Below are 19,800 nucleotides of genomic sequence, written 5' to 3'. Positions count from 1 at the left end.
TCAAACAGACGATGAAAACAGACCGGTTTGTTGTTATCAGACTCTACTGATACTGATGTTTACAGGGCCCAGTTTACCGAAAGCATCGATAGCCTAAGTGGATCGTGAAGTGCGTCGTACGAGCAGGGACGCAGGAAGTGGGGTGCTCCGGGTGCTGCCGCACCCCCTCTAGTGGACAACAGACGCAACTACAACACTTGAACTCAGGCAATGCCGCTGTTTTTTTTTTTTTTTTTTCGTCATCCGATTACATACAGCACCCCCCACTTCATATGACTTCCTGCGTCCCTGCGTACGAGCATCGTACAGTTTTCACATCGTTTCCCGAAAGCATCGTTGGTAACGAATGTCGTGAAAACGCTCGTAGCTAACGGGGACTCCAGGGTACTCGTAGGACGCTAAGAGCATCGTTAGCCTGCTTTAGCCTACTCAGTGGCATCACCAGCGGACATTCCTAGTATTGGATGCGTTTTATTAAAACACATCCAATACCACGGAATGCCAGCTTGAGCCATTTCGCAACCAAAAACAGTGGTTACGCCGATATATTATTCATAGACTACTGTTAGATTTAAACAGCAAAGATAGAGACATGTTAGAAGTCAACAACAACATCATTTATTGCAACAATTAAAAATTCCAAAAATACATGCGCAGCCGAAATGTACCGATCAAACGCCACGTCACAAAGCATATAATAAAATCAAATGATTCCATCGCTCTGGTTAAAATGTCCTCTTATTGATCAATGACAGAAGACATAGGCTACTAGACTTGCATCATGCTGAGTCCAGCGGGTGGAGAATTTCTGCAGGCGTTTTTTGTGGCGATGTTGCATTAAGCACTGAGGCTGTGATGAAATTCACTATTTATTGGACCCTGTCAGACAGTAACGAACATCCCAGACCATAGTTAATCGCGTTTTTAGTCTCCACTCAGACGTGAACTCATTATTGCATGCGGGTGTCTTCATTCATAAAAAAATTAAAACATTCGGGAGTATGCAATAATACAAATTATTCTAAAGAGGTCAGAGACTCCGTGCGCAGCCCCGCCTTCCAAGAACCAAGAAACCCCGCGTCGTGACGAGGATTTGGGATTTGACCGCCTCGGTTTGACACAGGAAACTTAAGATAAGGTGAAATCGCCGGGCGTGCCAATAAGCTGCGACCGAACCGGCTCGGCAGTGTAGAAAGACCTATAGCCAGGGTTTGAGTTAGGTGGGAGGCAGTGGGAGCTGAGCTCCCATAGAGAGAGGTCTGGCTCCCATGAAAGCAGTAAAGTCAAATATCTGTGGGGGTCCCTGAAAATACAGCAGCATAATATTGTGATTACAAATAAAGCTATTTTCCCTTCCACATGCAGAGTTATATTGACGTTAAGTGGGACAATAGAACGCCGGTCATTATCGGGAACATAAGAAAGGGCGAACCGGACACCGACGCGAAACGGAGGTGCTTCCACCTGAAGAGGCTTATTTTCGATAATGAGCGGCAACATGCCAAACGAAAAAATAACCTCACAGGGTGTCTTTTTACAATTTATTTGTTACCATTCGTAGTTTTGATCTGCAGAGAAATAGTTGGCCAAAGACGTTGACGTCGCTTAGCAACCGAAGACGCAGGCATTGTTGTGAAGGGCCCATGCAAGTGAACGGAGCGTTCCACGGCATGGAGAAGAGCCGTGTCATAATAGCCCATATATCATAGCCCCCGCCCCACGTCAAAATTCAGCACAAGGCCGGTACAGTCTCCCCCCCCCCCCCGTTAACAACACTGTGTGTGTGTGTGTGCGTGTGCGTTTGTCTGTGTGTATTTGTGTTCCTCACAGACCACACCAGAATAATTCAAAGGTTACCAGGCCTGTACAGAAGCATCAAACAGAGCTGATCAAGGTGTGTAAATGTCCACCAAGTCATCTGACTTCAGCTCTACATGATCATTAGAAAGCATCTCTTGTGGTGCTAATAGTCTCCAGGCTTCCCTCTTTAGACCAGCGGGACGTGAATCCAGGACAGATGCTTCTGATGTCCTCAGTGAGTTCAGAGTAAAGTTCTCCTTGATGTTTGTTCTGTTCCAGAGGGCTGAGGAGAACGCACACGCTTTCCTAGACAAGGAGCTGAAGAAGCTCTGGAGGGATCTCTTCACAGATTACCCACAATGCTCAGAGAGTCAGAGGGAGGAGGAGGAGGAGGAGGAGGAGGATGGTAAGAAGGAGGAGCAGAGGAGGCGCGCCGTAAAGGGTGTGGTGGACATCACAAAGCTCTGCCTGATGGAGATGAACCAGGAGGAACTGGCCGACACACTGTGGGGCGGTAAGGGACTCTTATCTTGAAGACAGAGGCGACTATTATTTTGAAGCGCAGAAGACTCTGATCTTGAAAACAATGAAAATGTATTTTATAAAGAGTAGTATGAGACTCTTATTTGTTCTGTTCAGACTAAATAACATAATCAAATTTAGTGTTAAGAGATTTCTTCATTCATAATTCATCAATGTGGAGATATCTTTCTTCTTGGGGGTTTGATGGTTTGATCCAGACATGAACGGTTATTGTCGGTCGATCAGGTTAAATGGTTTGATCCAGATATGAACCGTTATTGTCGGTCGATCAGGTTAAATGGTTTGATCCAGATATGAACCGTTATTGTCGGTCGATCAGGTTAAATGGTTTGATCGTTGTGTAGGTTTATTGTGGGGGTATCAGGTTAAATGGTTAGATCTTTATGTAGGGTTGTTCTGGGGGTTTCAGGTTAAATGGTTTGATCCAGATATATATAGGGTTATTGTGGTTCGATCAGGTTAATGGTTTGATCCAGATATGCAGTGTTATTGTGGGGTATGAAGTTAAATGGTTTGATCCAGATATGAAAGGTTATGGTGCGTCCATCAGGTTAAAGAATGTTAAACAATAAATGGCAAATCAACAGCAGAATAACTATAAGTGGAATAAGTAGAAGAGATGCAGAACTATCTTGTTATATCAGCATATGAAGTTAATTTCCACTGATTCACTATCATTGTTATTATCATTAGACCAAAGATTTTTCTGTGTAAATAACAAACAAAAAAGAAAAAAATATGTATCCATCCCTTGTCTTCCTTGGCTTCTCAAACCACAAGTAATGTTGAACCATAAGTTGATCATTTTACAGGAAATATTAACATTACTACACTATCTGATGTCTTCTGTTCATTCTCATGTAGGATCTGCTGCTGTTGAGTGCCAACGTAAAATTAAGTCTCATTTGGAGAAGAAGTTCAAGTGTGTGTCTGAGGGAATCGCTAAAGCAGGAAATCAAACGGGTCTGAATGACTTCTACACAGAGCTCTTCATCACAGAGAGAGGCAGTGGAGAGGTCAACAAGGAACATGAGGTCAGACTGATAGAAACAGCTTCCAGGAAACCAGCCAAGGAAGAAACACCAATCAAATGTGAAGACATCTTTAAACCCTTACCTGGACGAGATCAACCAGTCAGAACAATAATGACAACTGGAGTGGCCGGCATTGGTAAAACCATCGTAACACAAAAGTTCACTCTGGACTGGGCTGAAGGCAAAACCAACCATGACATACACTTCACATTTCTCTTAACTTTCAGAGAGCTGAATTTACTGAAAGAGAAAGAGTTTAGCTTGGTGGAACTTCTTCATCACTTCTTTATTGTGACCAAAGAAGCAGAAATCTGCAGATATGAACGGTTCAAAGTTCTCTTCATCTTGGATGGTCTGGATGAGTGTCGACTTCCTCTGGACTTCCAGAACAACCAGACCTGGACTGATGTCAAAGAGCCGACCTCGCTGGACGTGCTGCTGACCAACCTCATCAGGGGCAACCTGCTTCCCTCCGCTCGCATCTGGATAACCACACGCCCTGCGGCAGCCAATCAGATCCCTGCTGAGTGTGTTGACATGGTGACAGAGGTGAGGGGGTTCACCGACTCACAGAAGGAGGAGTACTTCAGGAAGAGATTCAGAGAGGAGACGCTGGCCAACACAATCATCTCCCACGTCAAGAAATCACGAAGCCTCCACATCATGTGTCACATCCCAGTCTTCTGTTGGATCACTGCTACAGTTCTGGAGGACATCTTAAAAAAATCCCAGATAGAAGAGATGCCCAAGACCGTGACTCAGATGTACAGCTACTTCCTATGGGTTCAGTCGATACAGGGGGACAGGAAGTACCATGGGAGAGCTGAAACGGATCCATACTGGGGTCCAGAGAGCAGGAAGATTATTGTTTCTTTGGGAAAACTGGCTTTTAACCAGCTGGAGAAAGGCAACCTGATCTTCTATGAGGCAGACCTGGCAGAGTGTCACATCGATATCAAAGAAGCCTCAGTGTACTCAGGAGTGTTCACCAAGATCTTTAAAGAGGAGTGCGGGATGTACCAGGACAAGGTCTTCTGCTTTGTCCATCTGAGCCTCCAGGAGTTTCTGGCTGCCCTTTATGTATTTCTGACCTTCATCAACGATGGTGTCAATCTGCTCTCAGAAGAACCGCCCACCTCTGGGGAAGATAAACTCCTCCTCCTCTACCAGAATGGTGTGGACAAGGCCTTACAGAGTGAGAACGGACAACTGGACTTGTTCCTCCGCTTCCTCCTGGGCCTCTCTCTGGAGACCAATCAGATTGTCCTACGAGGTCTGCTGGGACAGACAGGAACTAGCTCAATGACCAATACAAAAACAGTGTCTTACATCAAGGAGAAGATAGATGGAGACCTCTCTCCGGAGAGAAGCATGAACCTGTTCCACTGTCTGAATGAGCTGAACGACCGTTCTCTAGTGAAGGAGATCGAACAGTACCTGACATCAGGAAGACTCTCCAGAAAATCTCTCTCTCCTGCTCAATTGTCAGCTCTGGCCTTCATCCTACTGACATCAGAAGAGGGGCTGGACGTGTTTGACCTGAAGAAATACTCTGCTTCAGAGGAGGGTCTTCTGAGGCTGCTGCCAGTGGTCAAAGCCTCCAAAACATCTCTGTAGGTTCACTAATAACATGTATTACAATACACACTACACAATATAAATATAACTGGAATTTAAGGTTAAAATAATATGCAAAAATCCCTGTAGGTTTATAACAACATGTATTACTGTTCTACTCATAACATAATTAACATACTAGTTATATTATACATAACATCTCTTTTGTCCTATGGACATATAATGTGTTGCAGTACACGTAAGAGAATATTCAGAACAATAGAATATAGAAGAAGTATCCGTTCAAAAAACATTTTCAATAACTATTTAACATTTAACATTGAATATATAATGAATATGTATACATCTAATTATTTAGTAATTTTTGGTAAACTAATAACATTCTTCATTATGGAATAACTTAAAGCTTTCTGTTGTTTTGATCGCAGTTCCTAACGTGTTGTGTTCATTGTGTGTAAAGGCTCAATGGCTGTCATCTGTCAGAGGAATGCTGTGAAGCTCTGGCCTCAGTTCTCAGCTCCAACTCCTCTAGTCTGAAAGAGCTGGACCTGAGTACCAATGATCTGCAGGATTCAGGAGTGAAGCTGCTCTCTGCTGGACTGGGGAGTCCACACTGTACACTGGAAACTCTCAGGTCAGTTATCACTAGGGATGGGAATCGAGAACCGGTTCTTGTTCAGAACCGGTTCCGAGTCAACCGATTCCTTGGAATCGTTAGCAAGCCTGCTTAACGATTCCGCTTATCGGTTCCGGTCGCGGCAAATGCGTCGTGACGTCACACACACGCTGCTTTGATTTGGTTCAGAACGCAGCAAACATGTCGCCGCCGAGGAAGAATCGCATTGTGCGTTCAAACCAAACGCGACGGGGCGACAAGATCCCATACAAAGTGAACGTAGAGACGCGTATAAGGGCGAGTTTGTCGCGGGAGAAAACCGGCGACAAGTTTTTGTCGTGATGACAGCCAATCAGCGTTCAACAGCGTGATAACTGAGTGACATGTGTAACGTAACAGCCAATCAGCGTTCAGCCGTCAAACTCAGTGCAGTGCAGTCCGGGTGAACCGCGGAATGGAGGAGAAAGTGATTGTTGCAGTTGGCGACTCCCGGATCTCTATATATAATAGTATATAATATATGATATACTATATTATAATTGTATATATAATATCACGGCCAACAGCTCTGTCGCCTCCGGATGGCCGTAGCGTGGGGAGCTCTCATAGGGATTGGGCTTCTCGGGGTTTGTTTACCGGCATTGCTATGGTTTCCGGTCTTGTGTGTTCCAACGGTTTATTAGGTAGGCCCATCTAATAAATCTCTGTCTAATCAATGCTTCATTTTGTTTATGTCAGTTTAATTTTGTTACAAGTTGAATGCAAATGAGCACTGTTAGAATTCCAAAAGGCACAAGCTCTTACTTGGCTGTTCTCAGTCTGTGTTTTTAGTTGTATGGCACATAATGATGGCATTTGGGCTTAAAAAGCGATATATTTTTTCGTCTAGACCAATTGATTTGAAAATGTACAATTTCCTAATACTAGAAGCACTTCTGATCAGATATTAAAGAGATGTAATGCAAACAAACACATTTATACTTATTTTCTCACCCAATGAGAATCGATAAGAGAATCGATAAGGAATCGGATCGATAAGCAGAATCGGAATCGGAATCAGAATCGTGAAATTCTTATCAATTCCCATCCCTAGTTATCACCCTCTTCTTCAAACTGGTTATTCTGGCTTTCAGTAAGTGCTGCTCCTGCCTGATGCATTTCTGTTGCTCTTTTCTCTGCTGACAAAACACTCCCTGGTTCTACACAATGTCAGAACCTGTGAAGAAACGGTCTTAGTGGACCAAACACAGCAGACTTCTCCTGACTCTAACCAAACAATATCTCATTGAGTTGTAGCGATCCTCTCCTGGAACCGTCACCTTATCGTGGTGGAGAGGTTTGCGTGTCCCTGTGAACCTGAGAGCTGTGTTGTCTGGAGCCTTGTGCTCCTGGTAGGGTCTCTCATGGCAGAGTGGTCTCAGGTGAGGGGCCAGACTAAGAATGGTTCAAAAAACTCCAATGAATAACGGAAAAAGAGGAGATGTGACCCGGCCCGGAGGAAGCCCGGGGCCCCCGTCTGGAGCCAGGCCCAGACGGAGGGCTCGATGGCGAGCGCCTGGTGGCCGGGTTTGCCACGGAGCCCGGTCGGGCACAGCCCGAACAAACTACGTGGCACCCCCCCTCTCTTCATCCCATGGGCCCACCACCTGTGGGAAGACCCGTTGGGGTCGGGTGCGCAGCCACATGGGTGGCAGCGAAGGTCAGGGGTCTCGACAGACCAGACCCGGGCGGCAGAAGCTGGCTCTGGGGACGTGGAACGTCACCTCGCTGTGGGGAAAGGAACCGGAGCTTGTGAGGGAGGTGGAGCGCTATCAGTTAGATCTGGTGGGGCTTACCTCCACGCACAGTCTCAGCTCTGGTACCGTACTCCTGGATAAGGGTTGGACTCTATTCTTCTCCGGAGTTGCCGAGGGCGTGAGGCGCCGGGCGGGTGTGGGGATACTCATAAATCCCCGGCTGAGCGCCGCGGTGTTGGAGTTTACCCCGGTAGACGAGAGGGTCGCCTCCCTGCGCCTAAGGGTTGTAGGGGGGAAAACTCTGACTGTTGTTTGTGCGTATGCACCAAACAGCAGCTCAGAGTACTCGGCCTTCTTGGAGACCCTGAATGGAGTCCTGTATGGGGCTCCAGTAGGGGACTCCGTAGTTCTGCTGGGAGACTTCAACGCCCACGTGGGCAACGATGGAGACACCTGGAGAGGCGTGGTGGGGAGGAACGGCCTCCCTGATCTAAACCCGAGCGGTCGTTTGTTATTGGACTTCTGTGCTAGTCATGGATTATCCATAACAAACACCATGTTTGAACATAAGGGTGCTCATAAGTGTACCTGGTACCAGAGTACCCTAGGCCGAAGATCGATGATCGATTTCGTGATCGTGTCATCTGATCTGAGGCCGCATGTTTTGGACACTCGGGTAAAGTGAGGGGCGGAACTGTCAACCGACCACCATCTGGTTGTGAGTTGGATCAGGGAATGGGGGAAATTTCCGGATAGACCTGGTAAGCCCAAACGAGTAGTGCGGGTGAACTGGGAACGTCTGGAGGAGGCCCCCGTCCTAGGTATCTTCAACTCACACCTCCGGCGGAGCTTTTCTGGCATTCCTGTGGAGGTTGGGGGCATTGAGCCGGAGTGGGCGGTGTTCAAAGCCTCCATTGCTGAAGCTGCGGTGGCTAGCTGTGGCCTCAGGGTCTTAGGCTCCTCAAGGGGCGGTAACCCTCGGACACCGTGGTGGACACCGGTGGTCAGGGAAGCCGTCCGACTGAAGAAGGAGGCCTTCCGGGATATGATATCCTGGAGGGCTCCTGACTCGGTTGCAGGGTACCGACAGGCTCGAAGGGCTGCAGCGGCTGCCGTGTCGGAGGCTAAGCAGCGGGTGTGGGAGAAGTTCGGAGAGGCCATGGAGAAGGACTTTCGGTCGGCACCAAAGTGTTTCTGGAAGACTATCCGGCACCTCAGGAGGGGGAAACGGGGAACCATCCAAGCTGTGTACAGTAAGGATGGGACTCTGTTGACCTCAACTGAGGAGGTCGTCGGACGTTGGAAGGAACACTTTGAGGAACTCCTGAATCCGAATAACACGCCCTCTATGTTGGAGGCAGAGCTCGAGGTTGATGGTGTGTCGTCGTCAATTTCCCTGGTGGAGGTCACTGAGGTAGTCAAACATCTCCGCAGTGGCAAAGCCCCAGGGATTGATGAGATCCAGCCAGAAATGCTAAAGGCTCTGGGTGTTGAGGGGCTGTCATGGTTGACACGCCTATTCAACATCGCGTGGGAGTCGGGTACAGTGCCAAAGGAGTGGCAAACCGGGGTGGTGGTTCCCCTGTTCAAAAAGGGGGACCAGAGAGTGTGTGCCAATTACCGGGGTATCACACTTCTCAGCCTCCCTGGTAAAGTCTACTCCAAGGTGCTGGAAAGGAGGGTTCGGCCGATCGTCGAACCTCAGATTGAAGAGGAACAATGCGGTTTTCGCCCCGGACGTGGAACTACGGACCAGCTCTTCACTCTCGCAAGGATCCTGGAGGGGGCCTGGGAGTATGCCCATCCGGTCTACATGTGTTTTGTGGATCTGGAGAAGGCGTATGACCGGGTCCCCCGGGAGAAACTGTGGGAGGTGCTGCGGGAGTATGGGGTAAGGGGGTCTATCCTCAGGGCCATCCAATCTTTGTACTCCCAAAGCGAGAGCTGTGTTCGTGTTCTCGGCAGCCAGTCAGTTTCGTTCGCAGTGGGTGCTGGTCTCCGCCAGGGCTGCGCCTTGTCACCAATCCTGTTTGTGATATACATGGACAGGATATCGAGGCGTAGTCGTGGTGGGGAGGGGTTGCAGTTCGGTGGTCTGAGGATCTCGTCACTGCTTTTTGCAGATGATGTGGTCCTCATTGGATCATCGGCCTGTGACCTTCAGCACTCACTGGATCGGCTGGCGGCCGAGTGTGAAGCGGCTGGGATGAGGATCAGCACCGCTAAATCTGAGGCCATGACTCTTAGCAGGAAACCGGTGGATTGCTTACTCCGGGTAGGAAATGAGTCCTTAGCCCAAGTGAAGGAGTTCAAGTACCTCGGGGTCTTGTTCGCGAGTGAGGGTACTATGGAGCGTGAGATTGGCCGGAGAATCGGAGCAGCGGGGGCGGTATTGCGTTCGCTTTACCGCACCGTTGTAACGAAAAGAGAGCTGAGCCGCAAGGCAAAGCTCTCGATCTACCGGTCGATCTTCGTTCCTATCCTCACCTATGGTCATGAGGGCTGGGTGATGACCGAAAGGACGAGATCGCGGGTACAAGCGGCCGAGATGAGTTTTCTCAGAAGGGTGGCTGGCGTCTCCCTTAGGGATAGGGTGAGAAGCTCAGCCATCCGTGAGGAACTCGGATTAGAGCCGCTGCTCCTTTACTTAGAAAGGAGTCAGCTGAGGTGGTTCGGGCATCTGGTAAGGATGCCCACTGGGCGCCTTCCTTGGGAGGTGTTTCAGGCACGTCCAGTGGGGAGGAGACCTCGGGGAAGACCCAGGACTAGGTGGAGAGATTATATCTCAACACTGGCCTGGGAACGCCTCGGGATCCCCCCGTCAGAGCTGGTCAATGTGGCCCGGGAAAGGGAAGTCTGGGGCCCCCTGCTTGAGCTGCTCCCCCCGCGACCCGACCCCGGATAAGCGGATGACGATGGGGATGAGTTGTAGCGATTGAGAAAGGAGCATTTGTTTAAGATCCTGTCACATCCAAGTGAAGGCAGTTCTGCTGTCTGTGATGTCATCTCCCCACTTCCTCTTCCTGTTGTCAGACTCCCAGGGTGACACAGCTTTGTCTCCATGAAGTATCAATAAAGCTTTTACTTGTCTTCAATGTTGAATGAATACACTTTATAAATGTGGTTACTTTAGTAGAAACTGCTCTCAACCAGATACAATAAATTGTGTGTGTGTGTGTGTGTGTGTGTGTGTGTGTGTGTGGGTGTGTGTGTGTGTGTGTGTGTGTAGCTTGTCTGGCTGCCTGGTCACACAGGAAGGCTGTGCTTCTCTGGCCTCAGCTCTGAGCTCCAACCCCTCCCATCTGAGGGAGGTGGACCTGAGCTACAATCACCCAGGAGACTCTGGAGCTGCGCTGCTCTCTGCTGGACTGGAGGATCCACGCTGGAGACTGGACACTCTCAGGTATGGAGAGGACAGCTCAGCGCTCAGGGACAAAGTCTCCTACATGATTCAAGCTGCTGCTAGATGAAGTGGTTTGAAGAGGCAGCTGTCACTCATGTTGTGTAGAACGTGATGAGATGGCAGATGATGAAGGTGAATGTTTCAACATGCTGCTCTCACTTTGTTTCCCCCCAGTGTGGAGCACGGTGGAGTGTGGAGGCTGAAACCAGCTCTAAAGAAGTGTAAGTGTCTGTTTGATTCATCACCTCACACACTCACTATTGAGATGGAAAGTCCATCCACACAGCAGGAAGTGAGGTCACATCCTACTGGGAATGATGATGGCTGACATCATGTATCTTACGTATATTAATACTGTCGACCATCACAGTCACCGGGCTGAGGGGGGAGGAGTGTGGGGGTGGGGGGGTGAAGGAGAGGGGGGGTGACCGGGTTAGGGGCCGGTGAGGGGGAGGGGAAGGGGTGAGAGAGAGGCTGAGGGGGGGGGGGCTGAGGGGGTGGACTAGGGGGGAGGGGGAGGGGGGATGACCGGGCTGAGGGGGGGCTGAGGGGGAGGGGGGGTGAAGGGGCTGAGGGGTGAGGGGGAGGGGGGTGACCGGGATGAGGGGGGGGGGGGGGGAGGTGGAGGGAGGGGGGGGGGGCTGAGGGGGAGGACTAGGGGGGAGGGGGAAGGAGTGTGGGGGTGGGGGGGTGAAGGGGCTGAGGGAGAGGACTAGGGGTGAGGGGGGGGGGAGGTGGAGGGAGGTGACGGGGCTGAGGGGGAGGACAAGGGGGGAGGGGGGGGGGAGGGGCCGGGTTGAGGGGGGAGGAATGTGGGGGTGGGGGGGTGAATGGGCTGAGGGGGGGTGACCGGGTTAGGGGCCGGTGAGGGGGAGGTGAAGGGGTGAGAGAGAGGGGGCTGAGGGGGAGGGGGCTGAGGGGGAGGACTAGGGGGGAGCGGGAGGGGGGATGACCGGGCTGAGGGGGGGCTGAGGGGGAGGGGGGTGACCGGGCTGATGGGGGGGTGAGGGGGAGGGGGAGGGAGGTGACGGGGCTGATGGGGAGGCCTAGGGGGGAGGGGGAGGGGGAGGGGGGGTGATGGGGCTGAGGGGGAGGACTAGGGGTGAGGGGGAGGGGGGGTGACGGGGCTGAGGGGGGGCTGAGGGTGAGGACTAGGGGTGATGGGGAGGGGGGGTGAAGGGGCTGAAGGGGAGGGGGAGGGGAGGGGGGGAATGGGCTGAGGGGGAGGACTAGGGGTGAGGAGGAGGGGGGGGGGGGGGGGTGAGGGGGAGGGGGGAGGGGGGGTGAAGGGGCTGAGGGGGAGGGGGAGGGGGAGGGGAGGGGGGGGACCAGCTGAGGGGGGGCTGAGGGTGAGGACTAGGGGTGAGGGGGAGGGGGGGTGAACGGGCTGAGGGGGGGATGAGGGGGAGGGGGAGGGGGGTGAAGGGGCTCAGGGAGGAGGGGGAGGGTTGTGACCGGGCAGTGAGGGGAAGGGGAAGGGGGGGTGACGGGGCTGAGGGGGGGGTGAGAGGGAGGGGGCTGAGGGGGGGATGAGAGGGAGGGGGATGAGGGGGGGATGAGAGGGAGGGGGATGAGGGGGGTTGGTGAGGGGGAGGGGGCTGATGGGGAGGGGGCTGAAGAAGAAGAGAGAGCGATCACAAAACGAAAGAGAATAAAAAGAAGAAGAGCAGCCTGGATCCAAGGAGAGATGTTTGTTGTTGATGTTTTCATAATATTGTTGTTGATGTTTTCATAACGTTATTGTTGAGGTGTGTGTATCTATGTATGTGTACATATGTATATGTATGTATGTGTTCATATCTATGTATATGTACACAGAGCGCAGGAGAACAGTACTAGTGATGATGATGATGATGATGAAGAGCGGTTCAGCAGCTCATCATGTCTGGTTCTCCCTCAGATGCCTGTGACCTCACACTGGACCCCAACACGGCCAACGGAGAACTCTCTCTGTCTGAGGACAACAGGAAGGTGACGCTGGTTGGAGAGGACCCGTCGTATCCGGATCACCCAGACAGATTTGACTCTTGGCCCCAGGTGTTGGGTAGAGAGGCTCTGACTGGCCGCTGTTACTGGGAGGTAGAGTGGAAAGGACTGGTTGTTATAGGAGTGACATACAGAGGAATCACAAGGAGAGGAGAGGGTGGTGACAGCGAGCTTGGACAGAACAACAAGTCCTGGGGTCTTCTTTGTTATGGTGGTGGTTACTCTGCCCGGTACAACGGTACAGATACAGTCCTCCCTCTCCGCCCCGCTGGCTCCACCAGAGTAGGAGTGTATCTGGACCGGCCTGCTGGCTCTCTGTCCTTCTACAGAGTGTCCCCAGGTGGAGGAGGGTCCTCAGACAGACTGACACACCTCCACACCTTCTGCTCCTCCTTCACCCAGGAGGACCTCCTCCCGGGGGTGGGGTTCTGGGAGTGGCAGGGGTCCCCAGTGAGGTCCTCAGTGGGGTGGTCCTCAGCCTCTCTGTGTCGGTTGTAGAAAAAAAAGGGACCTCCTCGTCGGACTGAGCGGGGGCCCTGCGCACACACACACACACACACACACACACACACACACACACACACACACACACACACACACACACACACACACACACACACACACACACACACACACACACACACACACACACACACACAGCGTCAGCGTCCCCAGAGCCCAGGGAGGAGGTCCTGGGAAAAACATTAACAAATGTCCCCTACTGGGGATTGATAAAGTTCTATCTATTGAACAGAAACAAATACTTGTGCTGTGTTCCAATACCCGTACTGTCCGTACTTACTAGCCAAATTTTAAGTACGTAGTACGTTCCAATTCAGATCTGGCGAAAAGAAGTATACTTCAAGGACCCGGATGTCGTACTACTTAACGTAGTAGTACAGATAGTATACTTCCTTTAAGTATACTCATGGAAGTACGGGTATTGGAACACGGCATTGGTCATACATAATGTATGACCAATGCTGTGTTCCAATACCCGTACTTCCATGAGTATATAAACTTGAGGGCCCTGCACAAAAATACATGAAAACATATATGTTGTGTATACAATATAAAAGGGATCTTTTGAAAACAAATGAAATGGGCCAAAGCAAATAAAGAAATGGTCACCTTCCTCAAGAGGGATAGAAGTGATGGGTTTGTTCCAGAAGGGTGACGTCATGCATTGGTGACCCTGTGGCGGACGGAGCCCAGTGTCAGTGCTTTGAGTTGGGCTAACATAGCATGCCTGCATACAAGCTGTTGGGTTTTTAAACTAGCTGTAGGCCTAGCTGCTACTGCACACACACTGTCAGGATGACATCTACTGTATGCTATATGTATTTATGTTTGTAATTTTTATGATATGTATTGGCTGTTTTAACTACTGTTTGCAAACCAAATTGCCCCTTGGGGTCAATATAGACTACAATTCTACTAATACTACTAGTTCGATGCTGAATCAATGCATTCAAATGAATCGTTTCTCTTTTTCTAAATGTAAGCTTTTACATGATGACTGGATATGATTTGAAGAGTTTGGTTGGGCGTGCAGGACTAGCGGTCAAACGTGTTTGAGTGTCATGGAGTCTGACAGAGAGACGGATCGCTATACAGATAGCGATCCGCTATCTGTATTATGTTATTTCGTCGTTTGGAAACATGTTTTCTGCATCGCGTCGTCTGTTGCCGGGCAGGTTGTCTGGTTGTCAGGATGTAAACAAACGATGACGTAGGCCGGTACAATTTTCGCCCCCGGTACAATTTTAAAGTGACACAGGCAATTCCTCATGAAACCATTACAAATGTATTGTTTTCAATATTTCAGAATAAAAAGAATGTGTAGAGACCCTGTTTCGTAACCTTTTTCTAACATGGATTGTCTCTAGATTCTAAAACTCTTCATTAACACAAAAGGCACGCGTCTATCTAATTGGCTGGTATGCTTGAGCCTGACGTATGTTACAACGTATCATAAACAATGGGAGGACAATAATATACGGTTATTTTTAAGGGTAGACTACTTTGGCTTGTTTTCGGTGCCCTACCAAAGCATAAAACACATCACAGTTAACCATTGGGCATGTACTGCCCAATATTTTACTACATTAGTCTACTGCATTTACCTTGATGGTAATAGGCAAACCCTAAATATGTCAATTTTCTTCATTTAAAAAATAATTACATCAGATATTTTACTGATATGTGGGCCACTAAACAATTTCTTTTCCCTTTTTTCATTTCAGAAATCTGGTTTTATTGTCCCCCTATGCTTTATTTGTATAATTTATTTGAAGTTAAGCATGTGACTTGACAAGGCTTCTGCAAGAGATTTGTCTCATTATCCTAATTTAATGATGAACATCCTATTAAATCCTAAATAACTTTACAATGCTAGTGTCTAATAATGATTGGTGAAGGCTGATTGGTCTCTCTGCACCTAACTACTGCAAACCACCTAATGGCTGTTATGACTCACTTGATTCAAGATGGCAGTATTCATGGCAGGGTCGTTCAGTTCCTGGATGTCCTCTAAACGCACCTTCACCTTGAGAACCCGCTTCCTAGTACCTGATTCGCACACGCAAACACACACAACAAAACAACAATTGAACAGTTTTTTCCAACATTTGGAAGTAAGGATGACAATATGTAACCTGACTCTCATCAGACGAATTTCATTCCACCTAGCTCCACTCATCCATCTGGGATCGCTCCCGTTGGGAGTTATTTGGGGCGACAGATTTAATGGTCGAGCTAATTTTTATAGATGTGACGTAGCAGATAAGCAACTGTTTAGATTCAGACAACAATGGCGGCGCGCATCGAGGAATCCAATCTAGCAAATATTATTTTTTTACAAGAACATCAGAGAACGCTCTCATCAGCGTCACGGGTTGATTTCGAGGTGAGTGGTTGAAGTAACACGTCAGTAAAAATGGTTTATCCAATCATATGCAAGGATTTTTGACATGGCCCAGCCTACTAAAACACCTCTCCAATGGATTGATGCCATATGGATGAGTGGAGCTAGATGGAACGAAGTTCATCCGGCGAGAGTCAGATTAGACAATATAGAAAAATTATTCAAATGTTTCAAATGAATGTATTTTTTTTTCTAATAACATACGGCTAATGCAACTCCAGAACACTCAACGGTTGCTTACAGGTACAGAGAAACGGATGCAACTCATCGCATGATCGTTGGCCCCATCTTCCAGAAGTCCTGCCAGTCATCACAGCGCAGTATTGAGGGAGGAGAACACCGAAATCGGGACTCCAATGTCTGAAGGAGGAGTTGCGCCCGTCCGACCAGTGTTCTCCATATTTGAATAGGCCGATCCAGACATTCAATTCATCAATTGCCGTCGCGACTGCCTGGTTCTCCTCTGGGTTCCTGATGCTGACCAGGTCTGTGTGGTTACTCCTGCAGTGCACCTGTGCATCGGTCCAGAACATTGCCTTGCTCACCAAGACATATCGTTCTCCACCTTTTCTGTTACCTGAAAATGCATCCATTCCTTTGTTTGAATCAAATGCATTTTTATTAATTATACTTCTGAAAAAAAGTAAAACGTTATGGCTTGCAAGGTGCTGTAGGTGAGATATGAGTTGTAAAGAGAGAGCAGAAAAGAGCAGAACAGGAGACACCCCCTCACTCTCTGCTCTCCCTCCATATGTTTCTCCACCTTAGAGTGGAGAAACAAGTGTTAATTTCACGCAACTGGGACGAAGAAAATATAGATATACCCTGAACCAATCGGAGAAGAGATGCCCTTATTGGTCAGGAATGCCCTGGGAGTATTTTAAAAAATTATAATGATCTCATACAGAGCCAGGCCTGGTCAACACGAAACAGATATTATCAGAGCGCACCAATAACTGACCGAAGTGTATGATCCATATTCATGTGTGTATGTTCCTTACCATCATAACAGATGAAATATAATTTGGTCAAAATTCCATCAGTGTACCACTTGCTCTGACGATGTCGAACAAACATTTCAGTGTTGCTACTTCCTTCGAAATTACGGTACTTTCTCTTTATGACCCCCATAATGAAGGCCGATCCACAGCTCATCATGAGCCTTGTCTGCACTCAAGCCCAGCAGAGACTTCATTGCCCCCCATGTCGTCTATGGTGGCCATGTCGTAGCCTCTCTCTCGGCAGTACCTCTGGGCATCAAACCAAGATTTGGGGGTTTCAATCAAACAGTGTTGGCGGTAGTCGGCACAGAAGGACGGCACAGTCCTGGTAGGGTAGATAATCACATGACTTACTGAGATTCATTACTGAGACATTCCTCTTTGATGCACACACCTATCAGTAAGGAAAAATCCAATCACCAACCTGAGATTAGAAGAGTTTGTATCCATTCCATAGCATTCATGTCTGCATAGTAAAAAAAAAAAACCTTAAAGTAGTACACTTGAAAAGGATGACTTCAGGATTGTGCAACATGGACCCAATTTTATGGAATGATTTGGACAATAATCTCTAAGATATGCGAGAATGCTGCAGTTGTAATCAGCTAAAAACAGCCTTTTACATTTGGGCAATATTCCTTGCAGGCACGTGCCGTCGATATGGGCAGGTGGGGCGGCGAACTCCCTGCAAAAGCATGCTCCCAAAAAAAAATGTCCTCAGTAAATCATTGCTCCAAGTTTATTGTTAATAATGTGATTGTCACATTAACTATCTATAGTTTCTGTAGGCTTTCCGACTATTTTTGGTCTGTTGATATCAAATTGATTGTTGCGATTCGAGTTGAGTTCTGTTTAACGTGTCATGCAATGTGGGGCGGCGGAGCTCAACGGCCGCGTCCCTCCGTATGTTTCTTGCATAACCCTGCAGGCTGCAATAAGAATTGCAATCCGCGCTATAAGACGCCCATATGGTCGTAAAGTAGTCTGCCCCATGGTCATATTCTAGGACTATTGTTGTCGAATTACTCTGCCTGTATCTTTCGGCATTGAAGCCTATTTTTTATGAGGTATGAAAATTGTAGGCTACATGAGGCTGTGCAGGTCCAGGCTACCTGGACCTGCACAGCTACCTGGACCTGGCTACCTGGCTACCTGGCTACCTGGCTACCTGGACCTGCACAGCTCCAGGGCTCTGAGGCGGGCAGGCAAGATTATGGCCGACCCCTCCCATCCTGGTCACAGTTTATTTGGAACTCCACTGTCTCCCATCAGGACCAAAACCTCCCGCCACTTGAACAGTTTCTTCCCCTCTTCAGTTGGGATCCTTAACAAGTCCCAGGACCACCACCCCCACTGACTGGCACTGACTCTGGCACTCATACCCATTAACAATTTGTAAATTCTTACACATTTTTAAGTATCTTTTACTTTAGTTTTTAATTTATTCTATATTATCCTATTTTAATTGATCTCTTATGTCCCTGCTTGTTTATATGGTGTTATATATATATCTCTTCTTCATTGTTCATTGTTATTGTCTTAATGTATGCACCTTAATCACCAAGCCAAATTCCTGGTTGGTGTAAAACCCTTCTTGGCAATTAAATCCTTTCTGATTCTGATTCTGATTCTGATTCATACCTGATTTAAACAGCTGTTATTGAGAAATACCTGTTTTCAAAAGTGTTGTTACTGAGAGATTTGCAAACATCGTCGGGCCAAGTTCCAAATCGAAGGTCTGCTTGATTAATGATGACTTGTATTTCTACTTTTCATGTATTTGCAATGCACTCTTTAAACCTGTTGTTAAATTGTTGGTAGATTGTTAAAATAAAATATGGAAGAAATAACTTACATATAATGTCGTATTTGTCCTTTGAAAATTGTTACTTTGCAGAGTTGGTGTTACCATTGCACATGGGCTATTCTAATTAGTCCGACATCATATGACGAGTGTTGGCACTTCATAAGCGTGCAGTAACATTAGGCTATTCGTTTATTTTTAATTCTTACTCACAATTAGATTAGTTAACATGTCTTAATGTAGCTCAAAATGTACATGTTAAAAATATATATAAATTGTGGGTGTGGTCATACGCCAGTAGTTTCTGCCCCACCGAATGAAGGGGCACCGCACGCTGCTGATCTTAACATGTTCATACTACAATATTGTGTATATTTTCATTTCCAAGTACATTGGCGAACACAGAGCTTGCGTGTTGTTGACGGATGTCACAGTCTCTGTGTTCGTCAATCTACTTATCGAGTCTTAAAAACAAGATGGCGTCGACGGGAGAACCACTGATGGTAATGTGTGTGTAAAATGTCCTTTTTAATAAACAATCTGTACACTTACAAAGCTATCAATGCCTCGTTTTATATGTTAAGACCCTTACATTAGATGAGTGCATATGAGCTCATCTAATGTTCAATCCTCACCATAAGAGCCCCGAGGTGAGGCTGCTATGGCTGGGGAGAGATGGCTGCATGGGAGGGTAGGGTTAGGTGTTGTTGGGAGCTGGGCCCTGGCCCACAAGGGTCGGGGTCTAGGTCTGGTGGGGCCGGGTCCTGGTCCGGGAGAGCTAGGTCCTTGTCTGGGGGGGGGCGGGTGCTTGTCTGGGGGTAGTACGGGACCTGGTGTGGGGGGGGTCCCATCATAACCTGAATGGTATGAAACAAACAGAGACGAGGAGAAAGAAAAAGCTAAAATGATGAAAGTCTCGTGGACCCCCCAGGGGAGCAGGACCAGGTCCTGTGTCAGGCCGAGAGAGTCCAGTTCCCCACCCAGCTATCCACTCCTCAACCAGGGAGTGAAGCTGCCCACACAGAGCTCCACACACCCACACACACCTGGCCGCCCGCCGGTGTCCCTGGGTCCTGACGTCCATCAGAGTACCAACGGGCCCTCCTGGGTCCTGACGTCCATCAGAGTACCAACGGGCCCTCCTGGGTCCTGACGTCCATCAGAGTACCAACGGGCCCTCCTGGGTCCTGACGTCCATCAGAGTACCAACGGGCCCTCCTGGGTCCTGACGTCCATCAGAGTACCAACGGGCCCTCCTGGGTCCTGACGTCCATCAGAGTACCAACGGGCCCTCCAGCGTCACCAGGAGAGCGAGCCCTGGGTCCTGACGTCCATCAGAGTACCAACGGGCCCTCCAGCGCCACCAGGAGAGC

At 48.7% G+C, this 19,800-nt stretch overlaps 2 protein-coding genes across 18 annotated transcripts in view; both read left to right on the top strand.

Moving 5' to 3' along the window:
• LOC132455173 (NACHT, LRR and PYD domains-containing protein 12-like) overlaps positions 1-14,470 on the top strand; it is a 70,633-nt gene extending 56,163 nt beyond the window's left edge. For 9 of the 17 annotated variants that reach the window (XM_060048952.1, XM_060048961.1, XM_060048956.1 and 6 more), the window contains 7 exons: positions 1,831-1,894; positions 2,080-2,314; positions 3,208-4,990; positions 5,416-5,589; positions 10,537-10,710; positions 10,885-10,931; positions 12,611-13,373. In XM_060048952.1, coding sequence (XP_059904935.1) covers positions 1,831-1,894; positions 2,080-2,314; positions 3,208-4,990; positions 5,416-5,589; positions 10,537-10,710; positions 10,885-10,931; positions 12,611-13,194 — 3,061 coding nt within the window. In that variant the 3' untranslated portion in view covers positions 13,195-13,373. Of the gene's footprint in view, positions 1-1,830; positions 1,895-2,079; positions 2,315-3,207; positions 4,991-5,415; positions 5,590-10,536; positions 10,711-10,884; positions 10,932-12,610 lie in introns of all 17 variants that reach the window. The other 8 variants (XM_060048950.1, XM_060048948.1, XM_060048943.1 and 5 more) reach the window with 2 other exon arrangements.
• LOC132455277 (stonustoxin subunit beta-like) overlaps positions 12,278-19,800 on the top strand; it is a 33,691-nt gene continuing 26,168 nt past the window's right edge. The window contains exon 1 of the mRNA XM_060049116.1: positions 12,278-12,576. The gene's annotated coding sequence lies outside the window, so the exon portion shown is untranslated. The remainder of the gene's footprint in view (positions 12,577-19,800) is intronic.

Source organism: Gadus macrocephalus, chromosome 4, assembly GCF_031168955.1.
Source record: "Gadus macrocephalus chromosome 4, ASM3116895v1".
NCBI classification, from domain to species: Eukaryota; Metazoa; Chordata; class Actinopteri; order Gadiformes; family Gadidae; genus Gadus; species Gadus macrocephalus.
This window is presented reverse-complemented; position numbering and strand designations above follow the sequence as displayed.